Here is a 20,363-nt window from a genome sequence, read left to right on the forward strand (position 1 = left end):
CTGGCCATTTATGGAAAAAAGTTTTTTATTCTGTTTTATGTATAAATCATAGAATAAGCTTAACTGTGGTATTGCTTACCAGTTACCTGTGATTAAAAATAGAAGAAATACAAGAGAGTAAGAGATTGTGGTAGGTAAGGGACTTAAGTGAAGATTTGGGGTTCCAAATACTCTTAAAATAGTTACGTGTTTCTTGAGACGTATTTCTTGATACTGTCTCGCTTAGCATTTTCTGAAATAGCATGAGATCTTTGACAGTAATATTTCCAAATATGGATATGAGACTTTTGTGCACTTGAATCATATTTAGACCCGGTCCCCTTGTTTGGGATGTGTGAATTTAGTGCTCAACTTGTGCATGTGGGGGGATTACCCAGAAAACTGCAGTGAGCAGAACTGTGTGTATGATTTCCACAGAGCTGAATGCCTCTTGGCTTGTGACAGCCAACATCTTAAGGTTTATGAAGCGCAGCTCCCCCTCCCCACCCTCCAAGAAAATGAATTGCCAAACCCTGGGAGCCAGAGCTGAGGCAGCAGGGCAGAGGCACTCGCTCGGTTCCCGTTCCTTGACGAGATCCCACAGGAGAATGCAGGGGCTCCGTCCCACCAGCTACCCTGCTAGTGCAGGAAGGAAAAAAACCAAATTGAAGTGCTGCTCGGTCTGACCATTGCTACCTCACCAGCCAGGAGAATTGATTACAAAAAAACCTCTGGAAAAGACAGTTATTGTCGGGAGTCTTGGCAGCTGTGTTCTGTTAACGGCATTAAAATGAATTGATACTTTTTTACTCCTTTTAAAACGTGGACATCCTGGGGCATGGATGGATTCCACGTATGTGCTAATATGGGGGACAGCAAAATGGGACCCCAGTGCTGGTTTGAAACATGGGCTGCTGCTGAAACATATTAGTGATGAAAGAGCTAACAGAAACTTTCTAGTGGTATTTTTCTTTTTATTTATGGCTCTGTCTTGAAAAATGAAAACCAATTTTCCATACTTCTCAGGTCTCCATTACTTTGATAGACTTCTCTCATTTTAATGCCGAAATAGCTTAGTTGTACTTTATATTGATGTCTGCCTGCCTTCTTTGGTTAGAATAAATAGTTTTTCAAATAGACATGGACCGAAAGCTCTTTAAACTGAAGGAGTGACTCTAAGAGTTCTCTGTAAGTAGCTTTCTGTACAGCATGTGGGCCTTGGAAAGTAAGCTCTTTTCTGTTATACGGTCTGAGTTGACCACAGTTGCAAATTGGCATACATACAGCCTTGATGGAGGGCTAGTCTACATCAAGAGTAATATAATCTAAGGCAATTGATATGCATTCTGAACTGCAGAAATTGAATTGTGGCCATATTAGGTATTAATTACATTCGTTGACACAAAATGCAAGTCAGTGCTCAGGTGAGGGGGAGGGAAAGGGACTACATCCAACTCCACAGCTATCTCTGCAAAGTTATTTTTCTTTTGCTTTCATTTTGTGAGTTTAAATTTGATAGCTCTAAGATGGACAGATTTCCTACTGATACTTGAATGGAAAAGAAAAACAAGCTATTTTATTGGAAGGACATGTGCACCTGATCACTTTTCCTGATTTCTAGTTTTCATTTCATTCCTTCTGCACTGTTTGTTCTTTTCCTTTTTGGGTAGCTGCTAGCTTAGAATGGTTCTGGCTGAGTAATTACTAAATTGGATTTCTGCCTTGCTTGGTTTGCACATAAATCTCTTAGTGCAATTCGTGGATTGCACTAGCTGCTATCTTTAAATCTTGCCAAATGGACTTGTTAGCCTCCAGTCTTATGTAACCTTCCCTCTAGCAGAGCTGATCAGCCACCCCAGTGTAACCCGAACCGAAACCAAGGAAAAGAAAAGAGAAAGTACAGTCAGCGAAGATGTCAGAAAGAAGCTTAGGCAATCAGTCTAGATCTGGGAGCCTTGAACCCAAGTTGACGTGTCTAACAGCTTAACACATGGCACAGTATGGCTTATTGCCTGGCAAAGCTCTTGCTTTGGGATTATTTGAAAACTTCAGGTTTTCAAAGTGGATTTCTCAAAGCAAACCATTATCATGTTGGGACACAGCACAAAACTCTCTAATAGAGATTGGTTTTATTCTGCAGCCCCCTCTGTCAGCTTGCACCACTGAAACCAAAAAGCAAACTCTGCCTCTTTCCTCTCAACCATCTATGGCACTCTCTGAATTTGTATAGCTTATTACCAAAATGTGGCACTGAAGGAGTGTAGGCTCCACATGACAACATTTGTTGATGCACACCTACAGCTCTCATTTCTAAAGTTTTGGAGAATATTGCCAGTCTTAATAAAAGATTGCCTAAGACATCCTGGCATGTTGAACAGCCCTTAGAGGAGTGTAAATGAGTACTGGTGAAAAAGATGGAGAGAGATATTTGTAAGACACAAATAGAAATCAGATGCTTAATGCTCTTTGCTTGCCAGTGATTGTTGTGTACCGGTTCTACCCCAGTGACGGAAGTGAAACCGGTAAGCCTGGTAGTTTGAATGTAATGCTTTGTTTAAAAAATGGAGGGGGGGGAGGGAAAAAAGTCAAAATCCAGTATAAATATGCATTCTAAATAACATCAAAAAAGAAGGTCTGGAACATGAGATTTTCTTTTCTGTTAAATGTATGCTGTTTTAAAAAAACACACATCGTGCTAGTGTGAGAATCCGGAAGTGGGAATGACCCAAGTGACAAACTTAATATAATAGACCAAGCTACAGTCTGGTAGAAAATGTAAATGGCACAAACGAGTGTCCGGGAACATGAATGGAAAAAGTTTTCCAAGATGTCGAGCATTCAGGCTTGCATTTCTCTCGTTTCTTTTGAGCATGTCTTCACTACAAGACATTATTTCAGCAGCTGTGAGAAGCTGAGAGCTGATAAGGTGCTGACAGTGATACTGTGGTCACGAGGAGGAGTTTTTTCTTAACAACGTGAAAAATACTTGTAATCCAGCCCAAAGTCTTGCAGGGTTTAATTATAGGTAGTTTTGATGTTATCCAAAGCATGTCTTGACTTGTATACATTGACTTCAGTACAGAATTTTTCATTTAAAATGAAACTTTGTACACAAGACTGAAAGTCAAAAGGTGTTATTCCAAGGAGAAATGCAGCAGCTTTTTAGGAGGTCACTGTAAAATACCCTGTGACTGCTGCTGAGGTGGTAAGTAGGTTTTGTGTTGACTGCTTGAAGGATGTTAAATTCCACCAGAGGCATGATGTGTAATACTGTCCTAAAAACCTAAGTGTATTCAGCTTTCTAATGCAATGTTAAACTTGCAGTTATTTTCAGAGTAACATTCCAATTACTAATTTAACTGTCATTAGCAGTTGTGTATTAACTGGAGGATGAAATTGGCTTAATCCCGTGATTCTCGCATATACCTTCATTTCTGAGGAATTTTCTTGTGGTGTTCAGGACCAAGGTTATTAGGAAGGTGGCCACATCACCAGTAACTGAAGCAGCTGCATGTTCTGTGATGGAGATTTGGGAGAAGAGAACTGTGGGTGTTTTTTTAAAATCAACCAACCTCTTCCAGTGTCTAAACCTGAAGCTGTGGTACCTTCTGGAGCATCAAGTGGATCTGCAATCATTTCCTTTTGAAGAAAAACAGAGAAAAGCTATTGCTGCAGCTTAATATAGAGCTGAAACAGATAAGAGCAGATAGAGAATGCGTTAACTAGATCCTAAACCTTAAAACACTTTAATAATTAGATAATGGAGTAAAGGAGTCAACAATAAATACTTCATTTAAATTGGTAATCTTTTGTTGAGTAAACTAGATACTGTGTATTTTGGAAGGAAGTGCTTGCAATGTTCTCATGAACACCACGATAGGCACTGCAGCAGAGAGTGCTGCCTTAGGTGGATGGTGGCTGGTCTTGGTTCCCTGTTGTTTGCTTCCTTTCTGTGGTGCAGTTGTGGAGCAGTCAGAAATGGTGTGCTGCAGTCCATGTAGCTTGTATTTGAAAAAGCAAAGCAAAATTGAGATTCGGATTTGGTTCATAAATGTGGCTTCACTGCCCGTAGCGAGGGTGTCATGCAAACAGAAGGAAAATACATAGTCTAAGGATTTCCATGATCTGTCATAGGTCTGAGCTGTCTGTTAAGAGTCCTGTTCCTAGCTGTAGGATGTTTTCTTACAGCTGAGGTGTACACCCAGTGCTTTTCCAGTGAGCAGCACCGTGAGCAGCCTAGGGATGGGAAAGAAAAATGCCAAAGAATTTAGCAATCACATTGGAGAATCCATTTTCAAAGTAAAACTGGTAGTTCCAAGATTTCAAAATGAATGTATCCATTTCTTGTAGCATACTGTAATTTATATGTCTCAAGTTTGATTGAAACTAGTTTGACCAGTTAAATGGGCATTAAAGTAATACAGGTTTTTAAAGTGTGGAATATTAAACAGATATAATGTAAATGTAGATCCCCATACATAACTGCCTCCAGTGACAGTTCCCTAGTTAAATGCCCTAAAGCCTTTTTTAAAAAGTGAACGTGGGTCTCCACATCCTTGTTAAGGAAATGGCAGGTAAGTTTGCTATTTATGCAAACGGTAACCGAGAACCTTTGCTATTGAAGAAAACATGTAAATGAGGATCATACAGTAATTTCTTCTTTTTTGGTATAGAAAGCATGAATTTAAAATCTCTTTGTGTGCCTTGTATTGTATGTTTAGTATAAGGCTGCATGTTCTTTGTTTAGGATGAGGCTAAAGAAATACAAGCTATAGGTGTTAAGCTTGAAAAAAATTCCCTTTCCCAGTGTGCAGTCCCTCCAGGAATGAGGTCTTCCCACATCTGCTCCTCACTAGGATTGTAATGTGGAGGAGGCTAATGTTTTCATTGCTTACTAGCATCTGACTGTTAAATTTTTGGAGTGTCTCTTTTGGAGGCACCCGAAACAGTTCAGGGGTCTGCCAGCCAAGCGTATTTGTGGTGTTGAGATCCATGATCGAGATAGCGCTGGAGGGACCAAATTTGAGCAAAATGTGAATTAGAAGGAAATCGTCCCATTATCAAGGCTTTTATCACCTTGAGTGTTTTTGTAATTAGACATGGTGGTGGTGTCTTAAGTATTTGAGGGAGGCAAAAAGTGTCTGGCCATAATTGGAATAATATGCGTGGAATCTCGCCTCTCCCTTGGCTGTGCGTGTTCCTGGGACCTGAACAGTTTGAAAGATGTGGGTAATAAGCACCTCTGAAATTTACATCGTTTCCTATTTAGGAACTTAATTCTAGGATATAGATTAGAAAGCTATAAAGCTATAAGCTAGTGTAAAATATTTATTAAACTGCTTCCTGGGGAGTCACGCACAAACCCCAGAGTGATGTGGCAACTTAGAAAGAATAAGAAGGAGGCACATGGTTATATTTTTGGCTTATTCTTTCAGGCTATTTTGAAGCCTGCAAACTGTTTCTACAAGAGGTGTTCTTGTAAAATTAATCTCAGTCTCTGCAAAACAGGTGTTTACAGCAGAGTTTCCCCTTCCAACCGTGTGCCTAACAATAGTGTGATTAAGATCTCAGTCTGGGGCAGGCTGACTTTTGGCTGCATGTGTGTACCTGCATAAGCATGTCTGCCAGCTGCTTTTATTATTCAACAAAAAGAACATATGCAGTTAATCTGAATATAGGAGAAATGCCTTGAACATGAGCTGGGTCTCAAGTCTGCAGGAAGGCCGGTAGACTGAATGGGGCAGATGAGGCAAATAATAGAAATTGATGGCAGCATTTTTGATTTAAGCAATCAGAGCATTGGATGAACTGAACGCAAGACTGAGCAACACATACACTGCATTGTAAAAATAACCTATTTTATGCTGCTTTGTGTTGCTCAGTTTTTAATATGGCTTGTGTTTCTGTTATAAACAATGCAAACCAGCCTTGCAGGAGCTGCCAGGGATGAAACTGGAGGCACTGGCAGTTGTGTCTACGCTGCTGGGCAATGTAATGTGTTGGATCACTGAAAAAAACAGGTGTGGCAAAAACAGTGCGATTCTGATTTGAAACCAGCAATAGGAAAGTATCAAATAATGCTAACACCAAAATGGATCAGCTATAGACAATCATCTAAGAATAGGGGTGATGTTATTTCTAGCCGTATTAGCTAGTCTTGTAAAAGATGTTATCTCTGCCTACAAAGCCCAGCCTTGCCTGGGGTGAGTAGGGGGTTTGCACGCAGCAGAGCATTTCTTCCATGCCGCTCGTTGACTTGGGAAGGCAAGACTGTGTTGGTCCATGTTCTGCTCATGTCTTTTGCAAGACGGCCTTGTAGCTGGAGAGGCTAAGGGCTTCTAACGGCTTAAGGAAATGAGGTGTATTGCATTTGGGAACATGCTTCTACAGAGAAGCTCATACAGCACACAGGTCAGTACTTCACATAAGTGGCTTTAATACAGGGTGAGGCACGCAGAGACTGCATAATGCAGTACCTTGATATATTTGTTTCTGAAGACTCTCCTACAGCTGAAGTAGTGCTGGTGTCTGACCAGAGTCAGACTGGGTAGCGGATCTTCAGTCACTATGTGTCTCCAGGGTCTTCAGCTGTACAGCCTTCCAAGTCAGGAGGATGTAAGTCGAAAGTCTTCGATAGTTACTTTCAATGTAACCCACAAAATCTTCATCACTCTTCCATCAAATAATGGATAAATTTTATTTTCGTTCAGGAATTCTGCCTAGCTAGCTAGCGTTATTCCACACAGGGTGCAAAGATGAATTACACATGCGAAGTACTTGTGGTTTCAGGTTGATGCTAATATGAATTGGTAGTTTTGGCAAAACCTTTGCCTGTAATGAAACTGCTGATCTTCATTCCCACGCTGTTCTTGGAAAAATAGGTTCCTAATTAATGATTTAATACATACCTGAGAGCTCAAGTATTTCACATGAATCTTAGTAATATCTCAGGTACAACTTTTTAATTTGCTCTCAAAATAATTGTCATGTGATTATTAACTTTTCTGATAACTTGCTGTATTATTAGTAGTTATGCATCTCGAATGAAGCGGTTAGTCATGTACAAGTTCTTAAATAGCCAGGCACAATTTTATATCAGCCTGCAGTGTGCTTAAATTATTATAGCTCTCATAATTGGAGTCTATTATCAATGATCATAATTTTGATATGATTTTGTCATATTAATGACAAACGGCCCATATTAAAAAAAGCACGTAATTCTTCCCATTTTTGTGTGGTGTATGTGTCCCCAGGAATTTTAAAATAATATAAAAATTGAAGTTCCTCTTTTTTCTTTTTTTTTAAAAGAAATTTGCATCAAATGTATTCTGTTTCTAACCAGAGGAGAATAGGACTGAGATCTGGCTGAGAATTAAGCCCTTAGACTTGGCACTATTACTTCTTCGAATTCCTTTATTGGCTGCATATTAAAAGAAAACAGGGCAGTAACAAAATTTGAATTGGCTTCTTTTAAAGATCAAAGTTAGAAAATCAGGTGAACACAATTTCTGTATTTTACGTATTCACTGTTCTTTTCCTCTATACTCCTTTACTAGATCTTGAGATTCACGAGGCTTTGGAGGAAGGAAAGGAGGCACATTAGTTACAGGACTGTGCGCATACTGAGGGAAGGAGAAAAAAATTACCTGTGGTCGCTGGAGAAAACAGCACAGGTGCCAAGCCAAGATGTTCTCAGTTTATTATCGTGTGTCTCACAGCAATAAACACACTGAATTGTTCAGTGTTAAGGACTTGGCTTGAACAACCAGGGCATGTGGAGACCACAGGCCATGTTTTCTTGTGTGCATCTAATGAACTAGCATCTTGTTACCTTCGGATACATGTAGCTGCCATGTGATGGTGGTGTGCTGCTCACAGCCCTGCAGGTGTGGAATTGCATGAGGTGCCCGGCCCCTCGGGGCACAGCTGTGTGCCACCCCCAGCCATCTCTTCGGTAGGGAGAGGTGGTCAGGTGTGTGTTTTCTGCTGCCTCCCTTGCACCAGCAGCACAACCCGCCTGACTGAAGGAGAGCTGGTTCCCGTCACTGCTCTGAAACATAAGGAACACAGAAAAAGAGGGTAGGGTAGGGTAGGGTAGGGTAGGGTAGGGTGGGTTAGGAAAGGGGAAAGGAGAAAGGAGAAAGAAAAAAAAGAGAAAGAAGAGAGAAGAGACGAGACAAGACGAGACAAGACAAGAAGAGAAGAGATGAGAAGGAGAAAAGAGAAGAGAAAGGAAAGGAAAGGAAAGGAAAAGAAAGGAAAGGAAAGGAAAAAGAGAAAAGAAGAGAAGAGAAGAGAAGAGAGAAGAGAAGAGAAGAGAAAGAAGAAAGAGGAGAGGAGAGGAGAGGAGAGGAGAGGAGAGGAGAGGAGAGGAGAGGAGAGGAGAGGAGAGGAGAGGAGAGGAGAGGAGAGGAGAGGAGAGGAGAGGAGAGGAGAGGAGAGGAGAGGAGAGGAGAGGAGAGGAGAGGAGAGGAGAGGAGAGGAGAGGAGAGGAGAGGAGAGGAGAGGAGAGGAGAGGAGAGGAGAGGAGAGGAGAGGAGAGGTCACTAGAGAGGTCACTACTACTAAGGTGTGAAAATGCTGGAACCTCAGGACCTAGCATATCTGCTCTGTTAATTCCCAGTAACATCAGAGGAAAAGGAGGATGTGTGAGGATAGTTGAGGAAGGACAGAAAAACATGGCTTTGTTGCTAAAAGATAAGGCTAGCGAGTCTAATTCTGTCTAGGGGTGTGCTACAGACATCTTCTAACATTAACCTGGTAAACTGATTGACCTGGGCTGGTGAGATAGGAGTGTCTCTGAGCGTGTGTGTGTGTGTGTAATGGGAAGCATGAAATTATACTGCATTTTTTGAGAAGTAGTAAGTTCTTTTTTTTTGCCTTTAATAAAAGTTTCAGAAAATCTTTTGAAAACTGTGTCTGGAAATTCCTTGTTTCCTTAAGTTCCTATATATGTCCCTTTATAAAAACTTGCGTTTTTTTTTTAAAACAGAGGTGTAGGGTGAATCAATGAGGTACAGCGATGCAATGGTTTCTTCAAGATCTTTTTATTTATTTTGAGCAGCTGGAGGGTGGGGCAGTTTCTGGGATCGATATTTCCTTTGGTTTGGAGTGTTAAAACCCTGCCTTGGGAGGGATGTGCATTTTACAGCTCTTGTCTGCAGGCGATGTGAGATAACTCATGCCTGGGAACAGGCTTGTGCAAGGGCTACTTTGGCCTGACCCACCGCACGTACCTACATTGCGCTGAAGGCAGTGGGATTTCAGAAGATACCTGTTGTCTTCCTGAACTGGTTTTTCTGGAGGTGGACTGAGCTCCCCACACTTCACATGAAGTTGAACAGGAGCTTTGGAAGTTTAGCTTTGGCAATCAGGCTATGGCAATTTACAGGTGATATCTGTGTTTTTGTCCTTTCCTGATGCACTGTTCTCTGTACTGAGAATGAAGGTGATAGCAAGTCCATTCCTGTAATAGCCGGACCCTTTCATGGGATGTGAAAGTGTGTGCTAAATGAAACATTTAGAAATTTATAAGCACATGAGAAATCTAATTGGGCAGACAAATCTTTACTGACAGAAGAGAGAGTCAAGTCTAATTCTAGGGACTTTTTCATTATAGAAGCACAATTTGAAATATCAAACTTGGAAATAACATTTCCTTTTCCAAACTGTGCAAATGTATGCTGCCTGTGTTCCAGGGATTCACCTCCACCAGATCAGCTCCGTCTTTAAGTGTAAAATCTAAAATGTTCTGTGAGTTCTTCTTCCTGCTGTATTATGATCTTACGGACATTAACTCTTTTTCTGACACTTATCCCAGGAAATCCTGATTATCACGAATATTCAATTTTCAAAGTGCTTAAACATGCTCTAGGTGACCTGTAGACAGGATATTTTGTAATACAAATATAGTCAGATTATTTCTTCTATACAATAAGAAAGATACCTGTGCAAGCTGTCCAGTTCTCTTCCTGCTTTCTGCAGGAGAATGGAAACTTCAGGATGAGCACAATGAACAGCAGCTCTTAGAAACTGAAGAGATCCTTGCTCCTTTTGTAGAAGTCCTCCATAGCGGTCTCTGGATCTGTTTCTTCTTCCATGAAAAAAGCAATACAGTCAAAGAATACTGAGCACGCTGAGAAGCAGATGAAGTCTATTATAACTTTGAAGTGTTGTATTTAACCTTGCTCTTCTGATGCGCTGGTCTGCCAACTGGTTCATCAAAGTTCCCTGACAATAACTGATATATCGCAACTTCTTATATAAAATCTGCTTTTAGACTGTCTCTCTATAGATCCTTTTCTGTCCAGTAGTGAAGGGGCACAGCCATCAAATGCTGTGCCATTTTACAGGAATGGTGCTCAGCACCAAAATTTTCAAGGGTCTTCTTTTTGGATGTGGTTTGCACTCAGCTGGTAGCTGCTAGAGCTAGTTCAAAACCACTATGTGTCAATGGTAGTGCAAATAACTGAAGCCATACCGGGTATTAGCCTGTATGGTAAATAGTTGTAGGCAAATTTTTTTTCTGGGTCTGTCATTTCCAAGGTGGATGCAATGGTTATGGGGGTTAGGGAGAGGCAGGGGAAATGGGAGAGGCTGAGCAATGGAGCCAGGGCCATCACACTCACTGGGACAGGCAGGGTATCTCTCCTTTTTGTTAGAATTTGGTCCTTCGGTGGGGGGGGGGCAAAAAGGTCTGTACTCTTGCAAGTGTTCATATGTAGGTAGTAATACAGAGTGGATTTAATACCGTATGAATACGTACCTCAATGACTTAATGCACTTTGCTGTCTGTTTCACTTGTGAGACATTTCACTGAGATTCACTTTCACGTAGCAGCAGACAGGATTATCCCTGCAAGACTATCCAGTACAGTCACAGAGATGATTAAGTGGCTTGATCTACAGGCTATGTTTCTTCCAGGTGTAGTTGGTTGTAATTTTAAAATACTTTTTAAGGTCTGCTTTGTGCCTGCTGCACCCTGAGACTCTTTGCACTGGACGGTTCAGAGCTGTGCTGCAGGCACAGTTAAGGTGGGACAGGGACTAGATCAGCATCTGTTTGAGGCAGTGGAGCACGTGGGGGCTGTTTCTGGAGAATGCGACAGGGGAGCCCAGATACGTTATCAGGAGGCTGGGGAGAGGAGGAGGAGTATTTGTAATTCAGATACAGGGGGACAGGAACATCATAGCATTGCTGCCTGCAGGACTGGGTGATGATTGCTGTGCTTTTGCATGATAGCCTGGCATAGCTATAACGATGATGATCTAGGTGGCTTTTAAATAGGGAGATGTAACATTCAGTGTCACAACGAGTGAATCTATTCTGTTATAAAGTAGTTGAAACTATGCTGGAAGGTGGCAGTCCATTTTTAACTGTAAATATTTACTAACAGACCATAATGATAGTCTCTGAACCTCTTCCTCATCTTCTGCTCCAGTATCTTGAGCCAGTTGGCTGTGATGCAAATTGAGACACAGCGATTTCACAGTATACCTTCGAGCAAAGACAGTGTGTGTTTCTTTTCATAGTTTGGGAGCACATTTCTCATATGCATGCTTCTCTGCTTATTAAAGGTGCTTTGGCATACTGTAGCTAGCTGTATCTGAGGTTGAAAGCTTTTTGTGGAAGAAAATATAAATTGTGGTGAGTTACTATTCTCCATGAAACAGCAAAATCTGGAAAAATACAGAAGATGCAGCAAGTGAAATTAGGCTCACAGTATCTGGGCTTTGCTGGGAAACAAATACAGGCTTAATTAGGGATTGCAAATTGGGATACACACATGACTTCAGTATAAATCTCTGATCCTGCTGACTTGCAAAAGCCCTTTCAAAGTTTTTTGTTGTAACTGTACATAAACAATAAGCTGGAACAATATTTATGGAGTATCAAGAAGCCTGTAAATTTGTCAGATAACAAACTAATGTCCATAGGCTGCCCTAAATACCTAAAAAGCTGGTATCTCTGCCGTGAAGGTAGAGATTAGATTGCTCAGCTATGGCTCTGTGGAATTTAATCCTTTTATTGCAGTTCCCCATAAAATTTCAGACAACAAAGTAGTGTTTTAGTAACATTAGGTTACCATTTTGCAGGGCCGTGTGCTAACCTTTCAACAGTATTTGCAAATTGTTATTCTTCTTGAGCACCAAAATCAGAAACTTCTCTGCTGCCCATAATATCTCATTTTTGCCCAAGACATGGAAAGTCTACTGTTGGGCTGTGCCTGTGTCTTCTATCTGTGGTAGCAGAAAATCTACTGAGAGAAAGCTGGTTCTTAGTGGTATTAAAAACTATTTATTATTTAGCCTTCTGTGAGCACTCCTATGAATTTTTACTGGTTTGTATCCAGAATTTTGGCAAGTCTGTGAAAAATATAGGGCCTGTGAGACTACCTACCTTTGCAAAACAGACAATTAGAATGATTCAGGTCCCTTGGAGAAACTCTTAAGTTAAACATTTGTTTGACAGTATTTTGAAAAAATCACCTTCTCCACTACTTTCAAATGGTACGAAACTAGGAATTTTTTTTTCTTAACCTTTCATTGAGTATGATTGATATATTTACTACCAGAAGTGTATTTTTTAGGCAGAGATTTTCATGTTCATTAATGACACAATATATCTGTGTCTCCTCCTGTTTTAATAGATAATGTTTGCTTTGAAGTGCTGTGGAAAATTTTGTATATTCTTAGTTGAGACTCCCACACGAAGGGTATATAAATAATGATATGGTTACATACATGCTCAACTTCTTTTAAACAACTGAACTGTGTACCTGATCACTTGTCATGCTTGCAAACTGTGAGCAGAGGCTGCAAAGCATGCACCCCTCTTTTCCCCCCCTATTTTTTATTGCGTCATGTCATGTACTACGTGTAAGCCTGCATTCAGAAGTGCCCATATTTGCTTCTGTTGTCTTACCAAGTGGTCGCAGGCTCGCTATGTTTCAGGCCCTGTGTTTCCCATCCTGCTGCGGGGGGCTGTGAGGCGCTGCCGTGTGTGGGAATGCGGGGCTCATGGTTGGCGATCCCTGCGGGAGCTGTGGGATGGGGGCTCCGTGCGTGGGGACATCCCCGCTCGGGAGCTGCTCCTACTTCTGGGGCTGCCAGAGTGTGGTGTCCGCACCCCTCTGGGTGAGGGAGGAGCACGCCCCTGGCCTCTGGGTACCATCAGCCCTGCACATAGGCTGTATATACAGTGGGAGCTGGCTCTGTAGGTAACAAGCAGTGAGAGTGGAGTGAGTAGATGCAGTCTTCTGTGTTAGGAAGAACATCAGCCTTCTCTAGGCTCGCTTTGATCTTTCCAAACCTTAATGCAAAACTTGTTCATGGCCTTCGCTAGAGTGATAGTGGGACTTTGTGTTAACCAGGGGTGGATGCCAAGACTGACAGTCAAATTCAGTTTGTGCCCAACCTGAATATAAATACAGCTTTTTTCTACTTTCACCCTTTGCATCCCTTTCTCAGGACACAAGAGATCGTGATGTATGTTGGTCCTTCATCACCTTGTTACTCCCTTCCCTCCCTCCCCCCTGAAAAGTATCCAGGGTTAGAGGGGTTCAGAGAAGGACTGTTCATAAGGGGATGTGGCAGAAGGGGGTTTGCTGACTGAAATGCTGTGGGGCTGAGTGGGATGTAAGTTCAGCGGCAGTGGTGCTCAGTGGCGTCAGTGCATTCAGCTGATAAAGTCTGACCAAACCTGTTGTAGTCTTTTTTTCAGGAGCCAGCGTCAATTTTTCTCTTGCACATCAGTTGATCTGATTTTGATTCTCTCGGTGATAAATGCTGGGCTTTGGGTAACCACCTCCTTCTCTTTTCTATTACAGAGCTCCAACATGGGAGGCAAACTGAGCAAGAAGAAGAAGGGGTACAGTGTCAATGATGAAAAAGCTAAAGACAAAGACAAGAAGGCTGAAGGAGCAGCAACTGAGGAAGAGGAGACTCCAAAGGAGGCTGAGGATGCCCAGCAAACCACAGAGACCACAGAAGTGAAGGAGAACAACAAGGAGGAAAAGGGTGAAAAGGATACTCAGGTCGCTGCCAATAAGACGGAAGAAAAAGAAGGGGAGAAGGAGAAAACAGTGACCCAGGAAGAAACCCAGAAACCAGAACCAGAGAAGTTGGAGGCTGTTGTCGATGCGAAAGTAGAGCCACAGAAGAACAACGAACAGGCACCCAAGCAAGAGGAGCCGACTGCAGCCTCTGCTCCCGCTGCCAGCAGCGAAGCACCCAAAACTTCTGAGCCTAGCAATGATGCAAAAGCTTCCCAGCCTTCAGAAGCCACAGCTCCCAGTAAAGCAGATGACAAGAGCAAAGAGGAAGGGGAAGCCAAAAAGACTGAGGCTCCCGCAACACCTGCAGCCCAAGAAACTAAAAGTGAAGTGGCCCCAGCTTCAGACTCAAAACCTAGCAGCAGCGAGGCTGCGCCTTCTTCCAAGGAGACCGCGGCAGCAACAGCAGCACCTAGTTCCACTGCTAAGGCCTCGGACCCTGCAGCCCCACCAGAGGAAGCGAAACCTTCTGAAGTTCCAGCGACTAATTCGGATCAAACCGTAGCAGTGCAAGATTAAATTGGACAGCCTGTTGAAACAACCACTTAAAACAACCTGTGTCTTTTTTTTATTTTTTCAGCTATACTAACTCGTTTCAGATCTGAAATAACAAATATGTATTGCCCAGAAAGAAAAGGAGAAAAAAAAAAAAAGAAAAAATGAAAAGGATGTCCCATCAAGTTGGGAGGGAGGGTGGGGGGAGAATCCAAATAGTATTTTTGTGGGGAAATATCTAATATACTTTCTGCCAACTTGACACAAGTCCTGGATTTAAAAAAAAAAGTAAAATAAATGGATGTCTGAAAGTACAGCACATCTTTTGTATCTGAACTGCTGTAAATGCACTCCACCAATGTATCAAAATCTTCTTTTTGTTCTGTAATGGGGTTTGGGAGTGATGCGTTTGATTCTGCCCACTGGGTTTGTGCCAAGGCAATCAGATCTTTATGAAAGCAGTATTTTCTGTGGTTTTTTTTATTTACAGCCTTTCTTATTTTGATATTTTTTTTATGCAGTGGATGAATGCCAACTTTCAGACAAAACCCACTTAGCTGTCCACATATTTCTCAATGCCGATCCTCCAATTCTTCCTCTCCAAATATTTTTTGGGAGTAAAAAGCATTCTCATCCTACTTAGCCTACCTAGATTTCTCATGACGAGTTAATGCATGTCCGTGGTTGGGTGCACCTGTAGTTCTGTTTATTGGTCAGTGGAAATGAAAAAGTCTGCGTTCATTGCAGTTCCAGTTTCTCTTCCATTCTGTGTCACAGACACCAACACACACTCATTGGAAAACAAATGAAAAAACAAAATGTACAATGGATGCATTGAAATTATATGTAATTGTATAAATGGTGCAACAGTAATAAAAGTTAAATAATTTAAAAAATATAAAAGTGTAAAGACTGATTAAATCTTCACTTTTACCCCTTGGGAACTAGGTGAAGGAGATCCTTACACTCAGAGAAGAAGTGTTGCATCTGGGGCTGCTTACTCTCCTATTTATAGCGAAGTAGAGGTAAAGAAAGAACCATCAACCTCATGATGCTAGAAACATGCTGCCATAAACTCCTACTTCGACAGCCACAAGCATTCACAGGTGAGGTTGGAAGAAGTGGCAAATGAACAGCACATGTCATATATGTTTTATCCCAGGCAAAGTAGAAATGGCTTTTCCTTGCCTTAACATGTGAAAAAAATGCTCTCTTGCTGTTGTAAAGAGCGGGAGGCATGCTGACTGGATTTTAACTGGGAGTAAGACAGTGGATTTGATAAATTGATCTTTTAAAATGAGGCAATTAAATTTAATCCTAATCCTATTAAAATATTCCTAGTGCTGATACACTTTTCCTCATTGCCATTGTGCAAGAGGTGAACCGCAGCTGCCACAAAAGGCCAATTCTGTGTATTTCAAATATGGGAAACCTTGTGTAGCTGAGCAGAGTTTAGCCTAGCATAAACAACATTTTTCAGTAGTTTTGCCTGTTTGCCCCATTTTTACTCAGCAGAACTGCTGACTAATTGCAGTTTCTGCTAAGTGGTGTCCTTGCTAGGTACAGACAACGATTTCAGTGCAGAGCCCAGGATTCACAAAACTGGTTAAAGAAGCGCATTTGGTCTGCCCATCAATAAGCTCTTAGGCTGAGCAGAAGTTCTGAGAGAAGTGGGCAATGGTAAACAGAAACACAGCTTTTACACATACCAAAGGGATGAGTGGACTTGTATTTAGTAGATAAGGGAAATGGTGTTTTAAAATTATTTCGCATTCTCTCTCTCCATGCAGTGAGGATGATTCACTCTACAGACTTCCATAATTCTTATCCTTTATTTTATTCAGAAATACAAGGTTCTATACCATGCTGGGGATACTGATGTGCAGTCATGCACCCGTGGAAAGCTTACTGGAACAGGCAGGAGTAGTTCTGTTGGGTTTAGATCAGGTCATTCACTTACATGAATCTTGCATCACTATCAAGCTTTTGCATCCTTAACGTGGAGTCAATTTCATGCATAACATGTCGAAATAAAGTGGATTCTTTTGCACAGAGAAAGTTCAGCTAAGTACTCTGGCTTAAAAAGAAGGCAGGCTTTTTTAGATTAAATAGCTGAAGCACACAAGGGGCCAGGCAGATAACACATTTGCAGTAGTTTACCAAGCTTTGTGCGTATATAGCTGTCACAATCTACAGCATCTTTGTGTGGCCAAGTCTGTGGCTTTCCTGCAAATCTGTAAGAGCCCTCTGCCGTCATTTCCCAGTGTAGATGTGTCCTGGAAAGGGAGAACTTCTGTCCACAACTCCCCCATGAATTTTCATGAGACGAGTCCGGGACTGAGAGGAGGAGTGCAGGGATCCTGCAGTACTTCGTGGTGACATAGTACTGAACCGACCCGAAGCTGAGGGGACTAAATCTGTGCTCTGCCTTTGGGCTGGAAGTGGCTGCCAATGGATAATAGGTATGTAACTTGTTTACTGGGATGGTATGAGAATGTGCCCGCTAACAGTATCACACCTTGGCTGGTATCGCACCTATTCACTTTCAATATAATGTTCAAAATAGCGCTTAATGTCTGTTACTAAAATAGTTTGACGATCAACACATGCCTTGTTTTCCCGAGCTTCCTTCAGTTGGCACACTTAAAGCTGGTGAGAAGATCTTGAATGCCATCTTACTTTAATTCATTGAGGCAATTAAAAATCCCCCGTGTGCTCCCCAGCTGTATCCAAACCCAGCAGCCTCTGCAGCAGTTGACAGCAAACTCTTAACATACATGCTGCAGTTCTCACAACCTGCTTGCTGATGGTAATTTCTTCCCGACAGTGTTGATGGTGCAAGGGAATGTTATGCCCCACGTGGCTGGAAATCACTAGCACACGGGCAAAGAAATACACACTTGTGTTCGAGAAGCTGAGAGGCAGTGCAGCCAAAGACTGATGCACTTATTTAAGTGCTCAGTATTCTCAAAAAATAAAAAGGAAAGTTGGCATATAATGTTTTTAATTCTTTTATTAATAGAAGGGGCTGCAAAATTAGCCTTGTCATAGTAGTTAAAATGCTTAGTGTGTAATTGATAGTGCCACGGCATTCTGGCATAGGCTATTGCTCCACAGTGCTGCTGTTCTATACCTACACATGCAATGAAAGAAATCATCTCTGTTCAAAGAGCTTATGAACTAAGCGTATATGGTTAATAGAAATGTGAAGCACGTTGCTTGCCTGAAGTGGTGTGAGAAGAGGTTAGAGCCTAGAGCCCTGCTTTTCTTCACCTCAGTCCAGTATCTCATCTCCAAGATCCTCTTTTTCTGAGTTATAATGACTCAGTAAAAGTATGCTAAGGGTACAGAGCTAACAGGAATGTTAATGCTTTGAGCGTAAGCACATTGCAGATAACCTCAAAGGACCCAGCCCTTTTGTGAAAGCGTGCCAAAGGAAAAGAGAAATTCAACCCTGGGAAAGAACTTTTGCTATTGTTTAGAGCCCCTACAGAGAGATGTTTGCAAGGTCTCCCTTGTTTTGCCTTGGAGACTGTCAAGAATCTGTTGCTCTCGCTTCGACAATAGGAAGGTCAGTGCCATTGGCTCTGCTCACGCTTTGCTTGCACTTTCACAGCAAGGAGAAATGTGGCTGCTGTTAAATGTACAGCAACTTAACCTTCCCTTTTTTTTTTTTTTTCTTTTTTTCCCTGTACTTGAAATGTACCTGCCGGCATTTTTATAATGACATTTTGATATGGAAAAACAACTAAAGTTATGTTAAAAACTTCCTAGGAGCAATGCTTTCCACTTGCCCTGAAGCTGGTTTCTGTACACTTACTTAAGTGTCCATGCAGGATAGACAACTCCATGAAGAAAGAGTAAAATAAAACGTTACAGGATGTCTCGGTGTCCTATGTGACAGCACTTCTAGGCGTGTGACTGTGTGACTGCCTGTACCTAAACAGTCAGTGACTTCCCAATTTCTGTTGGCGCTTCCTTTGTTCCAGCACTTAACTAGGAGGTCTATCCATTCTCTGTCTTGCCTAACAATTGCTTTCTCCAGGTCGGCTTGAACTCCAGCTTGATTCTAGTGTACTGAACTGAGCTCGAAGCGGTGGCTGAATCAAGCCCTCAGTCTTGCTTCAGGAGCTTCTTATCTCTAGGTTGCATTTCCGTGAATTTATCCTTATTTAGCCAAACTGGGGAGTGTGTCAACGAAATACCTTAGATTTGTTGCCAGTGCTGCAGAAGACATTTTCTCACAGTACATTTCTTCAGTACATATACTGTTATACTTTCACTGCTGTCTCATTGCACTGAATTCATAGTCTTTAATGCTATTTTTAAAGATTTTTAAAATGCTAATCACTTGGTTTGCTCTTTTTTTGCTTTTGGTCACATGTTTTTTTCTGCACCAAACTCTTCTGTCTCTGCATTTATCCTGAGTCTGATTTGGTTGACTTTCTGCCTTTCATTTACTTTTTTTTTTTTTACATCCTGTTTTATATTTAACCTCCCCACCATATTTCATGCAATATGAATGCATGTTAAGCAGCCAGGTTTGGAAAACATGGCCCTCCAGTCATGGGAAAAACACAGCATAAGGAACAGCAGCATACATGTGTTTTCCTTCATTGCTGTGAAAAAGAGTCCTCTCCGGGACTGGCAGACCTTTGCGTGCTGCATTTATCATCGTGGGCTCAATCTCTGGCCACAGTCAGGTAAGCAGGAGGAGGTATTTTCAGTTCGGTTTTTTTTGTTGGGGTTAGAGGGAGGGAGTGGATGTTTCAAAATGTGGCCACAGGAATTGGGACACAGGACTTACGAAACAATCTCTTTGTTTCCTGAGCAACACTGTTGTATGTTAACTGGCCACCATAGGGTTACCAAGTCTCTCCAACTTGTCAGGATACTTGTCTCTCTTTTAGCATATTTGCTTGTGTAGGCAATAAATATTAATTCTAGCTCTTACTCTCATAGCTGTTTAAATGTATTGCCTCCGTCTTCAGCTTGTCTTCCCTCCACAATGTAAGTCTTACATCTCCGAGAGTCTCCTGTTGCATCACGAGTCTGACCGAGCTTCTTGACGGCTTGATCAAGATTACTTTTTTTGACTTTTCAGTCTCACTTGGGAACTAAACAAATCGTACTGGGCTCAATACAAGGACAGAATAGAGTTGTTCACATTAGGAGGTGGAAAAGTAACAGAAGTCATTTTTTTCCCCTCCATTCAGTTCCAGCCAATTCAGAAAACCAGTGTGAAACAGGAGTCTGTCCCTAGATGGTCTTTTCACTTTGGGAATGGGGCAAAGCTCATATCAGCCAGACTGTAATTCATACTAGCCAAAAAATGGAGAAGGTCTTTTAAACTTAACAGTTAGTACTTTAAACCTTAAACCTGAACAGTAGGTGTTTTAATCACAGGCTACGCAGCCCCCCTTGAGAAGCTGGGCTACTAGAGATACCAAGTGTGGCAGGAAGCCAGCTGCTGGGCTTCTGTTCTATCTGTTCCAGTGGCTCTCATTTTTAGTACTCCTTTTCCCCTATCCCTGTTTTATTGGCATTCTACCAGTTTCAGGTTTATTATGTGTTAATGACAACAGTGTGCTGTAATGACAGACTATACTGATGCTCCATTAATAGCATTTTTCTGGCTTTTAATTTTTTTTGTAGAGTTCTGGCATTACTTGCAGGATTCTGGACTGGGTCCGTAAAAACTTATATGTTTACCAAGTAGAATATGAATTGATCTGGTGGGAAGGAGAAGCTGAAAAAATAATTATATCATTGGAAATTGGTGCAAGTCTGAAAGAGCAAAGCCTTTATTCTGCAATGGTCCAGGATTCTGAAATGG

The 20,363-nt window shown here is 41.7% G+C and overlaps 1 protein-coding gene across 1 annotated transcript; it reads left to right on the top strand.

Moving 5' to 3' along the window:
- Positions 1 to 13,808: 13,808 nt before the first annotated feature.
- Positions 13,809 to 15,425, top strand: BASP1 (brain abundant, membrane attached signal protein 1). The gene has a single exon (XM_009324995.1). It carries the CDS (start codon positions 13,817 to 13,819, stop codon positions 14,549 to 14,551), a length of 735 nt encoding a protein of 244 aa, XP_009323270.1. The 5' UTR covers positions 13,809 to 13,816; the 3' UTR covers positions 14,552 to 15,425.
- The last annotated feature ends 4,938 nt before the right edge of the window (positions 15,426 to 20,363 follow it).

The sequence above is a fragment of the Pygoscelis adeliae genome, unplaced genomic scaffold (assembly GCF_000699105.1).
Source record: "Pygoscelis adeliae isolate BGI_AS28 unplaced genomic scaffold, ASM69910v1 Scaffold86, whole genome shotgun sequence".
Taxonomy (NCBI): Eukaryota; Metazoa; Chordata; class Aves; order Sphenisciformes; family Spheniscidae; genus Pygoscelis; species Pygoscelis adeliae.

Excerpts from the sequence above, each read along its gene's own strand:
- BASP1 (XM_009324995.1), top strand. The coding sequence starts at position 13,817 with ATGGGAGGCAAACTGAGCAAGAAGAAGAAGGGGTACAGTGTCAATGAT.